The 22,240-nt window shown below is 40.7% G+C and overlaps 1 protein-coding gene across 4 annotated transcripts; it reads right to left on the bottom strand.

The window, feature by feature from the left end:
• Positions 1-8,520: 8,520 nt before the first annotated feature.
• On the bottom strand, positions 8,521-20,839 carry arrdc3.S (arrestin domain containing 3 S homeolog). 4 transcript variants are annotated; one of them, XM_018239850.2, is made up of 8 exons: positions 20,344-20,839; positions 17,554-17,635; positions 16,314-16,461; positions 15,167-15,269; positions 14,749-15,005; positions 13,893-14,052; positions 13,048-13,199; positions 8,521-11,683 (listed from the first exon to the last, which is right to left on the bottom strand). In XM_018239850.2, exons 1-8 carry the CDS (start codon positions 20,621-20,623, stop codon positions 11,627-11,629), a joined length of 1,239 nt encoding a protein of 412 aa, XP_018095339.1. In that variant the 5' UTR covers positions 20,624-20,839; the 3' UTR covers positions 8,521-11,626. The 4 variants fall into 4 exon arrangements, with proteins under 4 accessions (XP_018095339.1, XP_041436399.1, XP_041436400.1 ...); XM_041580465.1 differs by lacking the exon at positions 20,344-20,839 and adding an exon at positions 19,693-19,967; XM_041580466.1 differs by lacking the exon at positions 16,314-16,461 and having other exon boundaries at positions 20,344-20,378.
• Between the last annotated feature and the right edge of the window lie 1,401 nt (positions 20,840-22,240).

Raw genomic sequence — 22,240 nt, 5'->3', positions numbered from 1 at the left:
GTTGCATTTCTCCTGCGTTCGGTGCTTACATGCATCTGTGTGAGTACAGCCACATTGAAAAGAATTCAGCGCGTCTTCTCCTGCGCTTTTCTGCGGCTGAACACAGAAAACGCAGGGGACCGCAGCGTAAAAACGCCTATGAGTAAGGGCCCTTAGGGTAGGACTAGGATGTTCTGAAGATACAGGAAGTGAAGAAGAAATCGCAGGTAAGAACTACATTTATCCAACTGTCGGATGAAGATGCTGCGTTTTCATCCGACAGTCGGATAAATGTAGTTCTTACCGGAGATTTCTCCTCCACTTCCTGTATCGTCAGAACATCCAACACGTTGCATGCGTTTCGTTGCATGGTGATGTGTCGGCTCGTGGAGTTCCTCCTTTAGGGCTCTTACACACGGGTGGTTTTTCCTGCGCTCCGCTTTCTTCCGTTCAGCCACAGGGGAGCGCAGGAGTAGACGCACTCAATTATTGTGAAGGGGGCTGTACTCACACAGACTCATGTATGCACCGAACACAGGTGAAATGCAACATGCTGCATCCCATCTGCGTTTGGAGCTTACACGAGTCTGTGTGAGTACAGCCCCTTCACAATAATTGAGTGCATCTACTCCTGCGCTCCCCTGCAGCTGAACGGAAGAAAGAGCAACGCAGGGGAACGCAGGAAAAAACGCCTGTGTGTAAGAGCACTAAACAGCATAGAATAAGACAGGGGTCCCCAAATCTTCTTACTCATGAGCCACAGTCAAATGTAAAAAGAGTTGGGGAGCAACACAAGTATAATAACATTTTCTAGGGGTGAAAATAAGGGCTGTGATTGGCTATTGGGTAGACTCTGTTCAAACTGGCAGCCTATAGGTGGCTCTGTTTGGCAGTACATTTTGTTTTTATTCAACCAAAACTTGCCAGGAATCTAAAAATGAGCACCTGTTTTAAAGGTTACTAGCACAACATCCAAGCATGTTGCTCACGAGCCACTGGTTGGGGACTACTGCTCTATAGTATAGCAATCCTCCCTCTCCAGCTGCTCTGCTAAATAAGAGTTGGTGAGGAGCAGGGGAGTAATTGTCCAGGTGGTTCATACTGGCTTGGATGTATGTGCCGGGGCCCCTCCTGAAATTTTATTGAGGGGGGCAGTGCTTGTAGTTATGCTGCTGCAATATACAGTAGTGTATGGAAGTACCAAAAATGATTCCTTTAGCATCAACACTTTTTCCAGGACCTGTAAAAACAGATAGTATATTGCATTCCCCATAATATATCACTGACACGGTGATGTATAGTCTATATCTGTATATCTATATGTACAGTCTATATCAGTTCTAAGCTGTATGTCCTGTGCAATTTCATTGTTTTATCCAATCCACGCACACATTACTTTTCAGACATTCTAAAACCCCCACCCCTGTCAATGTAATAATTCATCTAATAATTCTGGCTCCAAAAGCCTCTCAGACATTTTTTTATTTTGTAAGAAATATGCCGGGATGTTGTTGATATCCTTGGACTAAGCAATAATTTACACCAGGAAGCACAAGACTATGAGCACAAGGCAGATTAGCACTGTATCAACTAAAATGACTTTTAATCAGATGCCAGCACCGAGGGGAAAAGCACATTTCAAGCGCCAGTAGAAAATGTTCTCCTTTAAAATGTCACAAAGGACTATGATTCTGTGCCAAGATCAAGCTTCGTGTGCGTCACTGCTGGTATAACCTGGTGCTGAGGTCTTCCATCAGCCGATGCCATCGATAACCTTGTGACAGATGCCGGGACAAAAGGATCCCTAAGTATGTTGCATGTAAAACATGATAAGAGAGAATATATTCCTAGGCCTTTCACACTTTTATTCTCAGCATGAGCCTATTGTATTTTAGTTTTCAAAGAAAGAAAAAAAATTAACGCCCTGAGATAAAAGTGGCAGAAATAAATGACTGATAACGGTGTTTAAATATGCCACCGGCCTAAACTGGTTTGAATTGTGTTTTATAGGAAACACTAGTGCGTGTGTTATTTTTGGCCGTCAGAGATAGGGTCTGAGCAGCAGCTGAGCTGACACACAGGAAAATCCACTGGCGATGAAATCCATCAGAGCTGAGTCATGGCTCGGAATACGTGTATAAATGCATACTGCAGCCGCCGCCGGATTAGAAAGCTCTGCACTCGGACTCTGACTTTTCACTTCTTTCCAGGAAAAGACTTTACAGATTAAAACCTGCTCATAGTTGGGATGTTGCCCCCGTTGAACTTGACCTTGGCATTCATGGGATGGGGTTTGTTATCCGCAGACTGTTACATTCAATTGAAATCTATTCACTTCTAAAGCCTTGTATTCTGAAAGAGACTTTTTGGGGCGAATTCACTAAAGGGCAAATTTTCTCCTGCGAAGGCTTTGCCACACTCCACAAGCCACTTCGGCAGGCGCAAATTCGTTACCGCTACTTTAATTCACTAAAATGCGAAGTTGTGTCTCTTCGGCTGAATGCTGGTTAAGTTTCGCTAGCAGTAATTCGTTAACATGAGCATTTCATAACTTTTCAACGTTTGTTTCTGCCTAGTGAAACTTCGTTAGTACTCTTATGCTTAGGTCAATTTGAATAGGGCGGGTACATATAGGTCGTATAGACGTCTTTATTTTATATTTATGTTGGTGCGAATGCTTGAAGTGGCCACGTATTATTACACATGTCCAAGGAAGCAAAATAAAGACAAAAGAGATCCTCTAATGTCCTAGACATGAGCCCACCCTAAAACAAATGTGGCATGCCCCTCAAATGGTAAAAAAAAAGTTAAATACAATTTTTTAATAGCTACAACCTTTAGGGTAGGACTCCACGAGCGATTTTGTCGCGATCCGACGCGCTACGACAAAACACATGCGACAAAAATAAGGTAAGAGTTAGAATTGTTGCATGGTGTCGCAGCGATGATCCGACGCAACACGACAGTCGGATGCAGACGCAGACGCAACCTTATTTTCAAATTTTTGTGTTTGTTTCCAGATTTTACTTTTTTTTTTATTAACTGCTGAAATATATTTTATTCTGGTAAATGGCTCAGACTATTGCCTGGAAAGGGTCTGGATTTGTTATCCAAAAACAAAATATTTTCAAAATGACAGGAAGGCCATCTCCCATAGAGTCCATTTTAAGCAAATAAATGAAAAAGAAAAAAGTAAAAAATATTCCCTTTTTCTCTTGTACTTGGATGATAACTAAACTGCATGAATTCATATTGATGGCAAAACAATCCTATTGGGTAATTGTTTTGTAGATCTAAGGCATTCTGAAAACTAGATCCTATACCTGTACATGTAGTATAGCATGAGAGTTATCTCCTGTGTATTTAATGAAGTGTGACAGCAGTGGGAATATATTGTATTCTGACATATAGTATCATCATATGTTCTAGGTAAGGGAACTAAGTAAATCAAATACAATAACTAGGCCAATAAGCTCCAGGTCTGGGGGGTGAGTTGGCAGATAATATCAGACCTTGTATGACCAGCTTTACTCATCAAATCTAACATAAATAAATTATATTTTGGAAAATACATAATGCTTTCTTATTAGTCTTGGCTTTATGCCAGTGATGTTGGCTCTGATGTCCTGCCAGGACCAAACTTCTGCTCATCTATTATAGCCAGACAGATGGACAATGTGGCCAATGATGGATTTGTGGAGGGGACTGGGGGCCCTGTGCAGAGGGACTATGGAAGTTGGGGGTATACTTCCCCTTTAAAGCGACTGTTCCCCTTTAAATTAACTTTCAGTAATTGGTTTTCATTTTTCATTATTTGTGTTTTTTTAAGATATTTACTGTTTTATTCAGCAGCTCTTTCGTCTGTAATTTCAGCAATCTGGCTGATTTAAATAAGAGACTGGATTATGAACAGGAGAGGACCTGAACAGAAAGATGAGTAATAAAAAGTAGCAATAACAATACATTTGTAGCCTTGCGGAGCATTTGTTTTCAGATGGGGTCAGTGACCCCTATTTGAAAGTTGGAGTCAGAAGAAGGCAAATAATGCAAAAACTTTAAAAAAAGAAAAAAAAGGAAGGTCAATTGAAAAGTTGTCTATTCTATAACCAACTAAATGTTAGAGATACAAAGTGATTTTTGAACACTGCCCACTTGAGCATTATTACTTGCAGGCCTGTCTTGCACCCCTCCTCGGTAGGGTTGCCACCTTTTCTGGAAAAAAATACCGGCCTTCTTATATTCTTGCTGTTTTTTCCTATTAATAACATAAACATAGCATAATTTTTACCAGCCAGGTGTGCAACCCTACTCCTCGGGCATCAGACTGGGTACTTTTCATTCAATTACATGACAGTGACAGACAGTGGACAACAGGGGCGATCCTGGCCCCTCCGCCGCCCAATGCAGCAGCAGTTGCTGCCGCCCCCCCCCCGTGCGCTTACCTTTTTGCACCTGAGGGGGTCTGGGGGGTTCCACCAGGGCAGCAGAGAGGGCCAGTGCACTAGCGCAGAGAGCCTAACTGTGCTCTCTGCGCTAGAACAGCCGAATTTCCGGTTTGAAAACCGGAAATTCTCCTCGTAAAGTACCAGGAGCTGCATTTATGCTGCCCCTGGTACCTAGTGGGGTGCTTCCGCCTGAGGCGACAGTCTCAAGTCGCGTTATTGGCGAAGCGCCCCTGGTGGACAAGGGGGGTATTCACTGCTGTACAGTTGAATGGCAGTAGCCAGAGTTTCCATCAGTAATCATAGGGCCCCATACTACTAGTAAGTTAGCAGGGTCAGCAACAAGCACACTGTAGCCCACACATGGTAACAGCCTAATCTTCCCTGAGCAGGCTGCAAGCCCCATCCTGTTTGTGACCCACACTTTTGTGTCTTTTGGGGACCCCCTGTACTAATGAGATCCTGATTAGAGAACCCTGATAGCAGCTCAAACAGCAGCAAACAACTTGCTTCGGGCTCTTGCACACGGTCGTTTTTTCCTGCGCTCCACTATGTTACTCTTTCTTCCGTTTAGCCGCAGGAGTAGACACAGTCAATTATTGTGACCTAGGCTGTACTCGCACAGATGCATGTATGCGCCGAACGCAGGTGAAATGCAACATGCTGCGTCCCAACCTGCGTTTGGAGCATACATGCGTCTGTGCGAGTACAGCCCCCAACGCAATAATTCAGTGCGTCTACTCCTGCGCTCCCCTGAGGCTGAACGGAAGAAAGTGCAATGCAGAGGAGCGCAGGAAAAACCACCTCTGTGTAGAAGCCCTTACCACTCGCTCCAGCCTATTTATTATTTTAGCATTTTAGATCTGTCAGCTAAACTATATACTGTTCAGGTAAACCAGAGAAAGACAAAAAAAAGAAGCGTGTTGCACAAGCAAATCTCGTTGCTTTTTGAGAAGTCTTTCAAGGCCATTGGGAACATGGGGAAGGCAGTTGAAGCAGCAGCTCATGCCTCACTATGATTATCACTTCAAACAGCTGTTTTTAGCATCTCAGGCTTCTGGCACTGGGGGAGGAAGGACAATGACTCACAGCCTGAAAACAGAGCTCTCAGCAATCATTTTCACTCTACAGAAGCCTCCATTTTCCTTCTTGCCAAATACCTGAAAGTTCTTTCTGTTTCATTAATAAATAAAGCAAACTACCCATCATTTGGGGAAATTCAAATTTGCTACCACCCCTCCCTGGCTTTCTAGGCAACATACAATTCTTCTTTCAAAGGGGACACAATGCCTTCCCTGCATGGTCATGTGCACTGTATGCAGCATATACAGCTATGTGATATGCTGTGGATGTATACTGTGATTCTTTTGATTATTTTTTTTAATTATTATAAAACACTTTTTTTTCCCCACTTACCCCCTCCCTCCTTATGTTATAATTTTTTGTAAATATGTTTTCTGTATAAAAAACCCCCTCCCTTTCCTGCAATGCCATTTTACAGTTAAACAGTTGTTTATTATTGCAGAAGGTTAACTAATTAACTACATGTTCCTCCTCCCTAATTGCTCATAAGAACCAGGAAGCTGGGAATTGAAACCGTTTCTGTTTGCCCCATTTAGGCATACAGTATGTTCACTATGGGGCACATTTACTATTGGTTGAATATCAAGGGTTAATTAACCCTCGATTTTCGAGCCTCAAAGTTAAATCCTTCCACTTCGAATATCGAAGGCGAAGGATTTTTGCGCAATTCGTTCTATCAAACGATTGAAGGAAAAATTGTTCGATCGAATGATTAAATCCTTCGAATCGAAGGATTCGAAGGATTTTAATCCATCGATCGAACGATTTTCCTTAGATCCCAAATTGCCTAGAAAGCCTATGGGGACCTTCCCCATAGGCTAACATTGGTGCTCGGTAGGTTTTAGGTGGTCGAAGTTTTTTTTAAAGAGACAGTACTTCGACTATAAACGATTTTTAGTTCGAATCGTTCAATTCGAAGTTGTAGTAGCCAAAAAAATGCTTCGAAATTCGAAGTATTTTTCCTTCTTATCCTTCACTCGAGCTAAGTAAATGTGCCCCTATATGTCCTTCTCATTGAGCTATAGTTGAACAAGGATGGTGTACTGCCCCTTTACATAGTACATGCATCTGTGTACAATATAGTCTAGAAGCAAAACTGATGTGTTAAGTTATAAAATCATATTTCGATCAGCTACCTAATGCAAAATAAGATATTATGTTTAATGCCAGCTGATATAATCATAAAGTGTGTAGTTCTTTAACCCTGTAAGTAGCACCCATGGCGAGTGCAATGCCATATATTTCTGAACTGTTGCATTTAAAGGGTTAAGTGGTGCACACAGCATATGACTTTTACATGCACAATGACTGACACTTTAAATGGATTCGATCATGATTTTTCTGGTGTAGTTTTATTTCTAAATTATTTACACTGCAAATAATTCACTTTATAATGTAACATTTCATTCCTAACCAAACAAGTGTATTTTTTTTAGTTATAATATTGGTGTCTCAGGTCATTTTGCCTGGTCATGTGCTTTCAGAAAGAGACAGTACTGGACTATGGAACTGCTTTCTGGCAGGCCGTTGTTTCTCCTACTCAATGTAACTGAAGGAGTCACAGTGGAACATGGATTTTGTTGTTCTTATATCTACCAGGGAGCTGTTATCTGGTTACCTTCCCATTGTTCTGCTAATGGGCTGCTTGGGGGATGATATCCCTCCATCTTGCAGTGCAGCAGTAAAGAGTGACTGAAGTTTATCATGACTGGTGGCACCTTGGAAGCTGACAATATGTCTCACCACATGTCAGATTTCAGAATTAAATATGAAAAAATCTGTTTGCTCTTTTGAAAAAGAACTTTTAGTGCAAAAGTCTGCTGGAGCAGCACTATTAACGGATGCATTTGGGGGGAAAAAAAAAAACCTTTTCAAATGACAGTATCCCTTTAAAAAAGAGAAAGATGGGGAATAAAGTCCAGAGAAATGTAACTTGCAGGCAGAGAACAATAGATAAAAGCCCCACTATCCCACAGCGACACCCCCGGAACAAAGTAGGAAGGGGCATTTGCAAAGTAAGGACCAAAATTACCGCTTATAAATCTATAGTCTCGCTTTTTAGACACCAGGGAGAAATGTAGTGCAGTGATCTTGAAGAGGTTATGTGCTTTATACATACTTGATACTCACAATGGATCTTTTAGAGATGCTCCCTTGAAGACACACAGAGCCACTAGTAGCAGTAACTACTTGTAACGGCTACTAAATAGACAATAGTGGTAATTGGCTTTCCTAAGACACAACGAGGCACATTTATCAAGGGTTGAATTTCAAATTCATGTGAGTTTTTTTAAACTCCCTTAAATTTGAATATACTCTAAATTAGACTGGGGGGTTATTTAAGAAAAAAAATCTAATATCTAAATCTCGGACGAAGTTTACAGACCTGAAAACTCTAATCTAATCTTATTCAATTCAACCAAACCAGATGAGTGTCGGGAAGGCCACAAACATCTCCAAATTGGTCCCTGCACCTCTCCCATTGACTTATACATGAATTCGGCAGATTTTAGGTGGCGAACAGTCCAATTCGAATTCAGCGTTTGATAAATATCGAAAATCAAATATTTTTTAAAAAAAAAAAATGGAATCGAGTCTGGATAATTCCGTAGTCGAATTTGACAGTTTTGACCATAGAAAAAAAAAAATTAGAATTTTCAATTCGACCCTTAATAAATCTGCCACTATGTGTTTTAGCAGAGGCAATTCTCAGCCTTGTCTATGGCAGAGTATTAATTTGGCACTTTAGTAACAAAATGTAGCTGATACTATTAGCTCCAGACCTACTAGTAGCAGCTACTTGTCGTGGCTACAAAATACCATACCATAGATAATACAGAGAATTGCCTCTGCTAAAAATGTAGTGTCTTTTAGGAAAACCAATTACCGGTACCACTATTGTCTATTTTGTAGCCGTGACAAGTAGCTGCTACAAGTACCTCTGTGTCTTCACCCTTTTTCCACCCATACGTACAATCTTGCATTTACCTTCCCACAAACCACACAAGAGTCTCGATTACAAAAATGATCTTTTTATATTTTAAACAAGGAAGAGCAAAAAGGAAAAAACAAAAACATTTTCCAACATAAAGTTTGTTTCAAACTGGAGCCTGTACAATAACATGTTCAGCACCAAAACAAAAAATAAATGTACAAACAGCCATAGATTCAGATCTATAAGCATACATACATTTAATATTGCACTTTGTTTCTCTATCATTCGGATTTCACTCCGCATGTTCCTAATTTACAATCAGGAATCTCCAATACTGGACTAAGTTGTCAACTTCTGGTTTATAAAAGAAACTGACCACTATTAAAAAAAAAATGTAATGCCTCTATACATTAAAAGCAAAATACTTTCACAAACTTTGCAGAATTGTTAGCATATTTTGATGACCACATTTCCATGCAATACAGCGCCAGTGGCTTTAATAATGCTAAATGTCACAAATATTTGCAGTGGCTATTAGGGTTTATTGGTCAACCCCTTCTTCATTCATAACCCTATTTCCTCATAGACAAACAAAAAAAATAATTGTTCCCAGTACTCGTAAAGGAAAAAATAAACATTATTTCTAAGCAGGGCTTATTCTGCTTTTATTGTCCCCTAAAAATTAAAAAAAAAACAGCAGGGTAAAAGGAATTGTATACAAATGAACAATCCTCCTGTGCATAGCTTCTACCAGTGGGGAATGCCATGATGCTTGTTTTTGGCTGAGGCATTGCCCAGCAATATCAACAGCACCAAGGAAAGTGACAAATTAATGGATTCTGCTGGGAGCTGAGGTTGGCAGTATAGCAGCTGCCCCTCCTTTATAAATGCAGATACCCAGAGTAAAACTATTCAGAGCTCACAATAAGTTCTTTTTTCTGCTACCTGAACTTATTGAGGGGGGAAATAAATATAAGCCCTACTTATAAATAGTATAAACGTCGATTTTCCCTTAGGAAATTGAATCTGGGCTTTGCATTAAGAAAGACTAGCTCTGATGCCAAGTCAACCGACTTACCAACAAAACATTGAAGGAAACAGAAATACACAGTACAAAATATGTCAAACTGCTCTTATTTCCTCAATAATTCTGGAAAGGGGGGGGGGTCGAATATCTTCTGTATCACTTAAAACGTGACTAATTATAACCTTACAATTCTTCGCTCTGGAAGCTTTCATTGTGGAATTATTTTACTAAATTAGCTTAAAAAAAGGACACTTAACAAAAAAAAGCATATATTTTTTTTTTTTTTGTGATTTTACGTCGAGAGCTCTTGAAACAAGAGAGATTTCAAAACTTACAGCCAGGAGAACAAGGACAGTGGAAAAGGAACGATGGGTCAATGTTGTACAGAAGCCTTGCACAAAAACAACATCTACAAAGAAAACCATGGGAAGGGCTGTATTGTAGGAGGGAACTAAATGTCCTAACTTAAATCAATGTCATCAGTTTGTGCATCTAGAACAGTTCTTTTTCCTAACTTTCATCAGCTTTGTGCTAGGACTAATACAAACATACTGGGAAGCTAGAAGGTCTTGGGTTGTTGGCTTCATACCAGAACAGTTGCTCCCCCATAAAGAACAATACCTCCAAGGTATTGCACTGGGTTCTTTACGGTTTCCGTGTTACCTGCTAACCTCACTATTTAGCTATGGACAAGGATTCATTTGTTTTGTTCTATGAATGGAAGTACTCTTTCAAATAAGATATAGCATAGGCATCCAACCATACTGTGCAGCCTCTTTAGCAGGTGGATATGAAACGCGTAGGGCCTACGGAGATGCATATACTTTCAACTATGACTTATACTTATTTTTTTTTACTTACAATTTTTAGCCTGTGGATTCCTCTGTAGCTCTGTATTTTTGCCGTGTATTTCAGTTTGACGCTCGCTTAAGCTGGGGGTCTGAGGCTGGTGCACCTGGACCACACAATCAACTTGGTGCACTATTTACACTTATTCTGGAGCCTCTTTCATTTCTTATTGCAATTTTTTTTTTTGTTTGCCAGCAAGCCATATACTGGATGTCTAGGCCTACAAGACAGGGAAAGCCACATCGTCCCTGTAAGAGATATCCATACATATGGTCTACTGACCTTTACTCTACAGTGCCACATGAATTAATGCCCTGATTTAACTTAGTAAAAGCCTCCTCTTTAAGCAGGTGGGAATCTCATATAACTAAACAAAAGAACCATTTTTTTAGCTTTTCCTGTCTGTACATGGTATCAGCCAGCACAAAGTCATGCAACTCGTAAAACATGGAACAGAGCAACATAAAAACACCAATAGCGTTCCAAGGTTTGGCAAGTAATGAGTTCTCCTGAGTTTAAGTGATTTGTAGGAAGTCTGTAACAAAATTCTGCTTGGGGGGGGGGGGGGCAACAGTAAAAAGGCAACAAGTCTTTGAATGAAATTTAGATGTACAATCTTTATGAGCGTTTTAGTCCCTTAGGTCTCCTTTCTGTATTTCAATAACCCCTTGAAATTGCTGCTATTCTACTACAGTGGGCTGCAAGACAACATACAGCAGTAAGGATTAGTGTGAAGGCATTAGATGTTTTGTAGACATATCGATTGCTGAATCCAAGCTGAGAAAGCAGCCAGAAAGGACAATACGGTGCATGTTCATAAGTGGGTAAAAGAATGGGCTAGAACAACTCAAAAAAAAATAATAATAAAAAAAAAAAAAAGCTTAGTGCATTTGTAAGTTTTCAGTTTCTCAAAACTTTAGTTCACTTCAGGGTGTGCAAAACACAACCAAGCTGAAGTGTATGTTGGTAAGAATGAAAGCTGTAGTGAAATGAAGCTGCTCTAAATTCGTACTGAGTGTGCAAATCTTAAAGCGGATCCATATTGGTACTAATAGGATGTGCATCCTCATCTCTTGACCACGTACGAATGCAGCAGCTTCTTCACTGGGCCCACAAGGGAGTGGAAGAGCATCCGTACATATACAGCACACATACGTTATAATGCAGCGTGTGCTGGAACCACGACCAGAGGCTGATTAAGTCTGCCACTTCCAAACTGAAAAGCAGTTTCCTTTGAAGTGCATCTACAACATAACTGCCATAACTTCTTGCAGGCAGTTTAGAGTCTTGTCTGTAAGGAAAAAGAATCCCTCAGCGAGATGGGCAGGAAGGATGCTCTTCTGTGGGCTGATCTGGATTAGGATCCACCTAAAAGAAAAGAAAAATACTTTAAATATTCAATTATTGTCTAACTAAAAAACAGTTGGGGAGTCATAGTCTGAAAAGAAAGCTGCTGTAAAAAGGTTCACTAGCCAGTCTTATCTTCATCTGAGGTTTAAGGGGGATTGTCGACCATAAAGTTTAACTTTTGTTATGTTATAGAATGCCCTAATTTATTATAGTTATTTTTTTTTTTTAATTATTTGCCTTCCTTTTAGGCTTCCTTGTAGATTTCAGATGGGGGTAACTGGTACGGCAAAAAAAGTTTTATTTTTATTGTTGCTTTTCATTACTTAATTGTATGCATTCCTTCACCTATGGATATTGCAGTCACTTGTTTAAATCACAGCCTTTATGCTAGGGTAAATAAAACTCTAGCAAACGGATACCTGCTTAAATACAAAACTGGACAGCTTCTAAACAAAAAGCTAAATAACTGAAAAACCACTAAAAATAAAAAATGAAAATTGTCAGAATATCTTTCAACACCATATTAAAAGTTAATTTAAAGGTGAACTGCCCCTTTAAAGGGGGATGAAAGAAGTATCTAGGTTGCTGACCAATTGGAAGAAAAGCAGACTAAAAGATGCAGATCTGAAAAATCTTTCTACAAACTGCTGGCTCTTGGAAACAATACTTCATAAAGGGTAAAAAGAAAAGTCTTTGGTAATTTTAGCATTGTGGGGCACGCTTGCATTGTAAGGGCAACTCTTTTTCACTGCAATATAATTACAAATCATAGTAAAATAAATGGATGGAGTACAGAGAGGATTTGTTTTTCAATTACATAGATCAAAAATGTATTAACCTTATTCTTCCTCTTACTGAACAACTCATTCATTCTAACATTGGACTTTTTGTTCACTGCTTTTGTGCCGTTGTTTCTCCCACAGTGACAAACAAATAGCTGCTTATATTATTGCAAGATGGCCAGGGACAATCTTGCAAGTCACGCAGACTATGAATCATTCGACATTTAAGGAGATTGAAAAAGGCTTTTGTGAGTTTTATAGGGGCAAAAAGGCAATTGTCTAACCCCTGACATTTCAACAATTACACTGATGCAATGATGATAATGTACAATATGCTAACTTCTTTCATATGCAGAGTTTTAATATGGAATCCAGGGGAAGATTTACAATGGCTCATTATTATTTACTAGCTAGTAATGATGTTTACCATTTGGAAAAAAAAAAAGTTCTCATTTTAATTCAAAATTATAAATGCCTATATCCCATTTTATTCACTGAGGAGATTATGGCATCTTACAATTCAAGAGTGATGATATATATATAATTGCTTTGGTGTGACACCAATTAGAAAGCTTAAACATAGGGCATGAAGTTGCTTACCTCTGAATATAGTGGAGGGGGAAGATAACGAAATTCTTGGATGTATGCAAATAGTGGTCCTTGAAGAGCCAATTCAAAGTTGTTACAAGCATTTGAAGACATCAGATTCTGCCTTTGCTCTTCCGTTACAATATCTGCATAGCTAGGAGGTGCTGAAATGAAACAAAGAGGACATTTTAATCAGAACAACATTACAAAATGGAACATTTATAAGAAAGAAAGGCCAAACCAAATATACTATTACAAGAATACTAGCATGTATGGGTGATATAATTTGAAATAGAGCGTAGGTGGTTTCTTGTTCTTTTATATTCCTGAACCAGTTTTAGAATATTCTCTCCAAAATGAATGGCAATAGGACTATGAAGATCTCATTTATCCAGACCATGGTATATCTAGTATAAGTAATTCTAGATCAACTGGACTTGCCGAGTAATCACTAAAGACATCTCACTACTCATCCGAACAGCTTCTTCAGTTCAACTGAACTGAACTGAACTAGCTGCTCAGATGAGTAGTGAAACGTCTTCAATGATTACGCAGCAAGTCAAGTTGCTCTAGGATTACTTATACTAGATAATTCGAATTACACTTGCTTCTTAAAACTTTATGGATGCTAAATGCCCAAGACTTGTAACATTGATTTAATGCACAAATATAAGAATTTATAATTGCCATTTTAGGATTGCACTGAGGGTTTGTATAGACCATAATAACCAAACAGAGACTCAAACAATGGAAAAGCTTACTAAGAGATGAGCATGCTTAAATAAAGCTGTGCTGTAGCACATAAAAAATCTTTAATTACAAAAAATAACTTAGCCTTTAAAGAATTACAAATTTACCTTCAGGTCTTTCTGGCAATGTCAGACCAAGCCAATTATTTATGCTGTACTGGCTGCTCACACTGGATGTCCGACTGCCAAATGGATGCAAGGGAATAGTGCCAATTACCAATGGTAAATTAAGGAATAAATCCATAGCCCCTGGAATATCCACATATACCTGCAATATAAAGATTTAATCTTGATTATTTTCTATTTCCAGTAATTTATTAAATTACAGTACCAGCCTTCCCCAAGATGCCTAAAAAGCATGTCACGATGATATTTGCGATAATAAAGAGATTCAGTAAATTACAAAGAGGTCCAGTTAAGGAGTCAAAATATAATCTTGCCATGAACAGTGCCAAATTAAAATACTGAAGAGTTTGCTCCACACAGTCTTCCAACTGCTTAAAACCATTCAGATTGTAAACTCTAAGGAGCAGAGCATCCCTTTATCTCCTGTATTGGTCCATGTTTGTGTATGTTATGTAATCTGTATGTGCGATGTATATATGATTTTACAGTGCTGCGATATATGGAGACACTTTATAAAGAACTATTAATACTAGTCATAACAACTAGGGATGTACCGAATCCAGGATTGGGCCTTTTTCAGCAGGATTCGGCCGAATCCTTCTGCCCAGCTGAAATTAGGATTTTAGGATTTGGTTCGGTATTTGTATGAATCTTTCAAGAAGGATTCGGCCGAATCCAATATAGTGGATTCGGTGCATCCCTAATAACAACACTTCCCCGCAGCCCTGGGTCTTTGAGGATTCTAGTAGATGTGTAACCGGAGAGCAGGCAAATTTAGAAAATGTATGATATAAACAGCTTGCATTGAAGCGAATGTCTCTTAAGTAACGGAACATACCATAAGAGAATATTCCACGCGGATTATGCTACAATCAATGATAGAAGGGGAAACGGGTGGAATTTTCAGCAGCTTGCCATTCCAAGTCTCTGTTTTCCCTGACGACAAGGACTCTCCCCTCAGGTTGGCAACAAGTTGCTTGACTTCCTTCATTTTTCCTTTGGCATAAAATGTCTGAGTTTGATAAAGGGCTGCCTTTGGTACCACCATGCGGGAAGAACAATTTTCAATCTCTGCGAAGATCTGAATTGACTCACCTTGAAAAGAATGAGAAAAGTGGAGAACCATAAGCTACAGATAATGTGTAAATAGTGAATAAGTATAGGGGGTTGGGATTAAGAAGTCCTTACATGACTACAGCTTCTGTAGAACAAACCCTAGTACAATGAGAGCTATAGTAAGGCATCAACAAACCTACCTGGTGTGTAGCCCTTTCTTTCTATTTTGGCACTTAAGGATATTGGACCTGAGGTACATAACCAGCAACACAGGGTCTTTTCTTTTGTGCCCGCTTGGGGTGCCTGAAAGAAAACAAACAAAAAAAAATCTAGTAAATTACACAAGACACAAAAAGTTATGAATACAATTGTAAAGGGCAAAATGTCTTTAGTTATAAGTTAAAGGGATACTGTCATGGTATTTTTTTTTTCAAAATGAATCGGTTAATAATGCATCTCCAGTAGAATTCTGCACTGAAATCCATTTCTCAAAAGAGCAAACAGATTTTTTTATATTTAATTTTGAAATCTGACATGGGGCTAGACATATTGTCAGTTTCCCAGCTGCCCCAATCATGTGACTTGTGCTCTGATAAACTTCAGTCACTCTTTACTGCTGTACTGCAAGTTGGGAGTGATATCACCCCCTCCCTTTCCCCCCCAGCAGCCTAACAATAAAACAATGGGAAGCTAACTAGATAACAGCTCCCTAACACAAGATAACAGCTGCCTGGTAGATCTAAGAACAGCCCTCAATAGTAAAATCCAGGTCTCACTGCAACATATTCAGTTACATTGAGTATCGGAAACTCAAAAAGCAGAAAAAGCATCAGTTCCAAGCGCTGGCTCTTTCTGAAAGCACATGACCAGGTAAAATGAACTGAGATGGCTGCCTATGCGCAAATATTACAGTTAAAAAAAAAAAACTTGCTGGTTCAGGAATGCAATTATAGAGTGAAGTATTTGCAGTGTAAGTGTAATTTAGAAATAAAAACTACATCATGAATCATGAAAAATTATGACAGGATCCCTTTAAGTTTATTTTCCATTTGCAAGTTTTTAATAGGTAGGAAAGCTTCAGTGCATTGCTTATTGTTTAAATGACCTCCTTACATATATCCATAATGAATGGAGGCCACAGTGAACTTTTCAAAATATATGATCTGTATCCTATTTACAGTGGAATGGGAGGTGCGCTAACTTCTAGTCTACATAGAATGTCTCCAACAAGGTAAACATTTATATCTTTAACACTTTCATTTTAAGGGTATTTTCTGTAAGTTTTCTATAAGTATTATAGCAATATCTTAAGCTAGCTTTGTACGAGAGTCCTTCAGACATTCTTACCAGTAATGAAGGAGTGTTGATATCTATGTGTTCAAAGACTGTGAATTCCTTCTTTAATTTTACTGGTAGAAGCCAGGGTCTGTGCAATTCGGCTTTCACCCAGTAGCGCACACTGCCATGTCTGCCTTCAAATGAGGTAGCAAGTGGTCTGTGCAAGAGAGGAAAGCAAAATCAAGATATTGCCAAAACAAACTTCTTACAGTTTAGTGTTTAGCCAAACAAGAAACTAAATGTTTTTAGAGAAGTCAGCTTTAAATCCTTTGAATGTTTTCTTCTGAATACATTTACAGTTTCGTTGGTTTATAGTTGGGATGATGGATTTTACTTTAAAACCCAATGAGTAGTCTATAGGGTATTGTATGCCAATGGAATCTTTGTTTAGAGCAAACTAACTGGATTTCTTTTCCCGGGTTCCCTCTGCTTTGCAAATTCTTAAGCAACTTCAAAAACACCCCAAAAAACAAAATGACTAATTGCTAGCACTGCAATTAAAGGGGTAGTTCACCTTTAAAATTTAGTATGCTATGGAATTACCTCTTTTTGGTAACTTCTCAACTGGTCTTTTTTTAAATAGGTTGTAAAATTATTTACCTTCATCTGAAGAAAAAGAAACTTTAAGGCTACAATTGTATTTGTTACTTTTTATTAATTAATCTGGATCTTTATGAATTCATCTTTACCTCAAAAGGACTAGACCCTAGCAAACGGGATTGCTGCTGATCAAATAGCTATAAATTAAAAAGAAAAAAATATTTCTATTTAGGATTCGGTTTGGGATTCGGCCAGGATTCTGCCTTTTTCAGCAGGATTCGGAATTGTCCAAATTCTTCTGCCAGGCCAAACCGAATCCTAATTTGCATATGCAAATTAGGGGTGTGAACCCTTTTAATTCCTCTAACAATTTGCATATGCAAATTATGGGCGGGGAAGAGAAATTGCATGACTTTTTGTCACCAAACAAGGAAGTAAAATGTGTTTTCCCCTTCCCACTTCTAATTTGCATATGCAAATTCAGATTCAGTTCAGTATTCAGCCAAATCTTTCATGAAGGATTCGGGGGTTCAGCTGAATCCAAAATAGTGGATTCAGTGCATCCCTAATTCCATTGTCTAAGAATAATCACTGTCTATAGCATACTCACAAGGTGAACTACCCTTTTAATCCCTCTAACAATTCGGCCACTTATGATTCACTCTGAATCACTGAGCTCTTTGCATCGGACAAATCGTGTACAACTTACATTTGTGGAAGCTCGAAGCTAAATGCATATTCATGCCTTCCTGAATGAATAGTGGTTAGTCCTTCTTCTGAATTATCATCATCTAGAAAATAAATATATAGACACATGTAATAACATATTAAAGCAGCAGCATACTGGTTTAAAGTGTATGGCCTGTTTCAACAAAGAAGGCACATCAACTATACTGCTTACTGCGTGGACTACATATCCCAGCGTATATCTACTACCATAATATGTCACCAGCAGGGGATATGTGCAAAATGTGACTTAAAAACAAAGCTTTTTGCAGTGAGGGAGCGCTGATGTTAATCGGCACATATGGCCACGAAAGCATATAGCCTGGGGAAACAAAAAGTCACCGCCCTGGCAGGAGAAGTGCTCCTGAACAAACCCATCAAACCTGTCCCTCTGGGAAACAATGAAATCCTGAATTCTGTGACCGCACCGGGGGAAGGTGAGATATCAGGGAGGGGTCTCCTTTATTTGAAGTAAACAACTTGACCTTGGCCAACATTTGGGAGATATTGTATCTGCTCATGGGTGTGGAAGCAGCCGAGTCACATTCTGTGGGTTGGCAGGATCCAGCTTAGCACATTTTGTGAGGGGATGTAGAATTACATATAGATATCTCTTTCATTGACTGAGAGAGCTCTAGTGCAGCCTTTGACTGTAAAGGGGATTGTGGGAGTTGTAGTTTAGCCACACAGGCAGAAGATTGCTAGACCATAAGTTGTTTGAATGCAGCCCTAGTGCAACAACATTCAGGGACCAGCTACTTCAACAATAATACTAAATGAACATTATGGACTGGTCCATCTATTTATAAAATAGGGAGCGCTCGGTGCTCTGGAACGGAACGGCATTCTGCTTGAATGAATAGAATTGGATAGGTTTTCCTGACACATGAAGCAGCACTTTCCCCCTGCCATACTTTTTTTTTCCTTTTGTGCCAGCTCAGCAATGAACTGCAAAGTGAGCGAGAAGCAGCCGCACAGTGTGGTAAACAAGTGTGGAGCTGTCAATCACAAGCAGACTCTAGCAGGAGAGGACCGGCCTGAACCGGTGCAAGCAGATCCTCAGCCAGTCCCTCATATGCATACACATGACGTAGTACAGCCGCAGAGATCAGGCAGCGCAGCCTAACATCATGTCTCCGCCCACCTCCTTCATGTCTCCGCCCACCTCCTTCACCCACCCCCAGCTTCCGGGTGTATAGGAGACCATGCTGGATGTGTGCTGCTCAGGGTCTAAAGCGCGTTATACTAAACAATGTCTAACAGCTCTAAGCACGCGTCCCAGTGCCAAACTGTATAAAGCAACACTATATTTGAAATTAACTCCCTCTCCACAGACCCGTTTGCTGTTAAACTATAAATCTCGCCGAGTACGTACAGTACTTGTTATCACACTTTACGCGCCTATTTCAGGCTCCAAATTCCACACAGTCCCTGCCACAAAATTCACTGAAGGAAATCGAGCTGCTAACGCCGAGAACTTGCTACACGGTCACCGCCCACACGATCTATGAAGGCTAAACCGTCATAGCCACGCCCCCATCCCACTCCACTTGTTCCCTTGCGCCCTAAGCAACAAGGCCAGCCAATCGCAGCCCACGGACGTCGTCTTGGCAACAACCTAACAAACCGCTCTGGTCCAATCAAAAGCGAGCTAGGCGCAGCTGCCGTTTCCTTCCTCCACCCCCACCAAACCAAGCTTGTGTGCAGTTTCACGTAACTGTAACGGGTTCAACCTGTAAGTCGCTGAGGTCCAATAGTAGTCCATTTTGAGACACACTCCGGTGAAACAATGCCCTGGGCGCTTTGCTAGATAATGTCTGAGGCTTGCCACCTGTTGGTGCATTGCTTAAACCTCCTCACAATGTAGCAGCCCTATGAGAGGAGCCTGGCAGTGCTCTGTCTCCTTATCCTATTGCTCTTACAGCATATACTGGCTTTTCACAAGCGCCCGTAGTAACATGGAGCCCCAAACGCTCCCGTGTGTATATGATACAGTCAGGCCATGCCGAGTTCCTCATAAAGAGATTGGCAACACGTATCCTACCGAAATACACCGACCTCTCCCCCCACCCGCAGACACTGGTCTTGCCCCTAGTAAAATACATTGTAATAATGAACCAACAGCGAGTAATCCCCTCCAGGTTGCCCCACTCCACCCGGCAGCCATTCATACAACAGCAGGGCCAGCTCCACAGCAGGACACTAACGCTAAGAGATAGGGGAAATAGAGAGAATATAATAGAGACAATGTGTGTGGAATGAAGGCGCAGGCGACGCACTGTGTGAGGCTCAGTTATATAGATTACATAGACAGACAGAACACATGTATCTGGGGGAACATTGCAGCTGTTATTCAGTCAGTGCCTCTCGCCTTTGGAAGCGATTCAGTCATGTTCACCACCTGACTCCCCCTCGTCCAATCCCGTGCGAGCAGCGCAGGCTCCCCCTCCCACTCACAGCTCTCTCTCTCCACTGACACCACTAGCCGAGAACAGGATTGAACCGCTTCTAACAAAGGGTGGTGTAAACTTCAGAACAACAAGATGATTCCTTCACTTCCCCCACACCCTGCGTGCAACGACTCCCCGACTCTCCATGGGGCCCCAACCGTCCTGCTCCATCACCCCCACATACACGGGGCTCCCTCCAACAACAGCCTCACGCTGCACCACACACACCCCCACCAGTTGGGCACAGCCATGGTATAACCCACATCACCTGTGCCCCAATGCAGCCCCCCAACATAATAAGCAGCCCCCCAGCATTAACTCACCTCTCTCGTGGCCAATGAGGAGGTGTTTGTGAGTGAAATAGTCCACTTCCTCAGTGTAGTTCTGGGTATAGGCAGTGTTGGAGCCAGCATTCCTGGATTCCGTCCATCGCACTTTAGCGTGGCCCCGGGCATGGATCCGAAGTGATTTCACCCGAATGTCCCCCGTCACTTCCACATTGACCTTCCCTGAGACGGAATCCCCGCTGGAATAGACGGGGACGTGGCTGCCATTGAGACAGTCAAAGCTTATGGTCAAACTCTTCACCTTCCCCAGCACCATGATTGTAACAAAAGGGGGAAGATATAAAAAAATATTCTGCGTGGGGGGAAACAAAAGTAAGGAACTTTCATTGGCCTCAGGCAGCCTCGGTCTCGCTCAGCGCATTTGGGAAGAACAGGTAGAAAAAAGTAACAGCAGCAGCTGCTGTCACTGCGCTCACTCCTCTGGTCTCGTTATAAAGACGCCTGTCTGCAGTGTGCCGGCTCACTTATGTGCAGCTTTGTGAAAAACAACCTCACTGCGCATGCTCGCGCTCTACCGCTTCTCTCCCTCACTCACTCAGTCTTCTGTAGCCTTTAGGATTGTCTCATTTATACCAGAGCACTTTGTACATCAGGACAGACGTGTCCTTTTAGTTCCCTTTTCCTTGTTTATGTAGGAAAGGGAAAACGGGTGCTTTTTTTTGTCTTGAGTTGGCGAATATCATAAGAGCAACAGAAGTACCTGCTCGAGTGATGCAGTCAATGCAGTATTGCAGTCACTACTGTGCTAGTGTGCTACTTGTATTCACTCCAAGGGCTTATAAAAGGGAATCATTCACCCCATTACTGTAAAATGTGAGGAGAAGTCGCTTCAATATTGTATTAACTGTAAGGCTTCTTGCTCCTTTATACTGCTCCTGGAATTCTGAGGTGATTCCCAATACCTTTATGGTTTATAACAGGTGGTAGAGGTACCATTTTCTAAATACACACCTTTCAGCAAATGTCACACAAGTTATAACACCAAACACTAATTATAATGGAGAACATCACCAAGCATTTATAAAGTACCCCCTATTGTAAATTATATAGTGAATAAAGTACTCCCTCTTGTAAAATATAAGGATATTATAAGTTAATGAGGCGTTTCATGACGAGGCCGAAGGCCGAGTGCTTTTATGCAGGTCATGGAACTCTGAGGTAACTTCTAATATCCTCATATTTTGCAACTGGGGGTACTTTATTTATTATAATACACAAGTTTCAGTGAGTCATGTGACAGAAATGACATCAGAACTCAGTGTCGGACTGGGATACCAGGGGCCCACCAGAAAACCTTAGGTTGAGGGCCCAATCTCCAAACTTTTGTACCTCCTCACTCAACCTCTTTATTCTCCTAGTGTCTTTTGTCTACATACTATACTCTATTCTATCATTATTAAGCCTCTTTATTCCCATAAAGAAATAGAGAATGACCAAGAAATAGGCCAAAAGGTTAGAAACAGGAGGGCCCACTGACACCTTGACCCACCGGGAGTTTTCCTGGTATCCCGGTGGGCCAGTCCGACACTGTCAGAACTCACCGTTCATAAGTGATGACATCAGAACTCACCGTTTGTAAGGATATCATTTACAAGATATTCATGGCTTTTGGGTATTATAAGGATATAAAAATTCCAGGGCAGTTTCTTGACCATATTATATTATGCATTCATACACAGGGCCGGATTTCCTAGGCACGCTCCTCTAGGCCGTGCAGACAGGCGCGTTTCAGGGGCTGCTGTCGCCTCCCCCCTCTGCGCTTCTAACTTGTAGCATCAAAGCGGGTCGAGGCAGGCCACATCGCTAATGCAGCGAGCGCTATTGTGCTCGCTGCACTAGAAGAGCTGAATTTCCATTTTAAAAAATGGAAATT

Source organism: Xenopus laevis, chromosome 1S (assembly GCF_017654675.1).
Source record: "Xenopus laevis strain J_2021 chromosome 1S, Xenopus_laevis_v10.1, whole genome shotgun sequence".
Classification (NCBI taxonomy): Eukaryota; Metazoa; Chordata; class Amphibia; order Anura; family Pipidae; genus Xenopus; species Xenopus laevis.
Note: the sequence above shows the minus strand (reverse complement) of the source record. Positions and strands in the feature narration are given on the sequence as shown.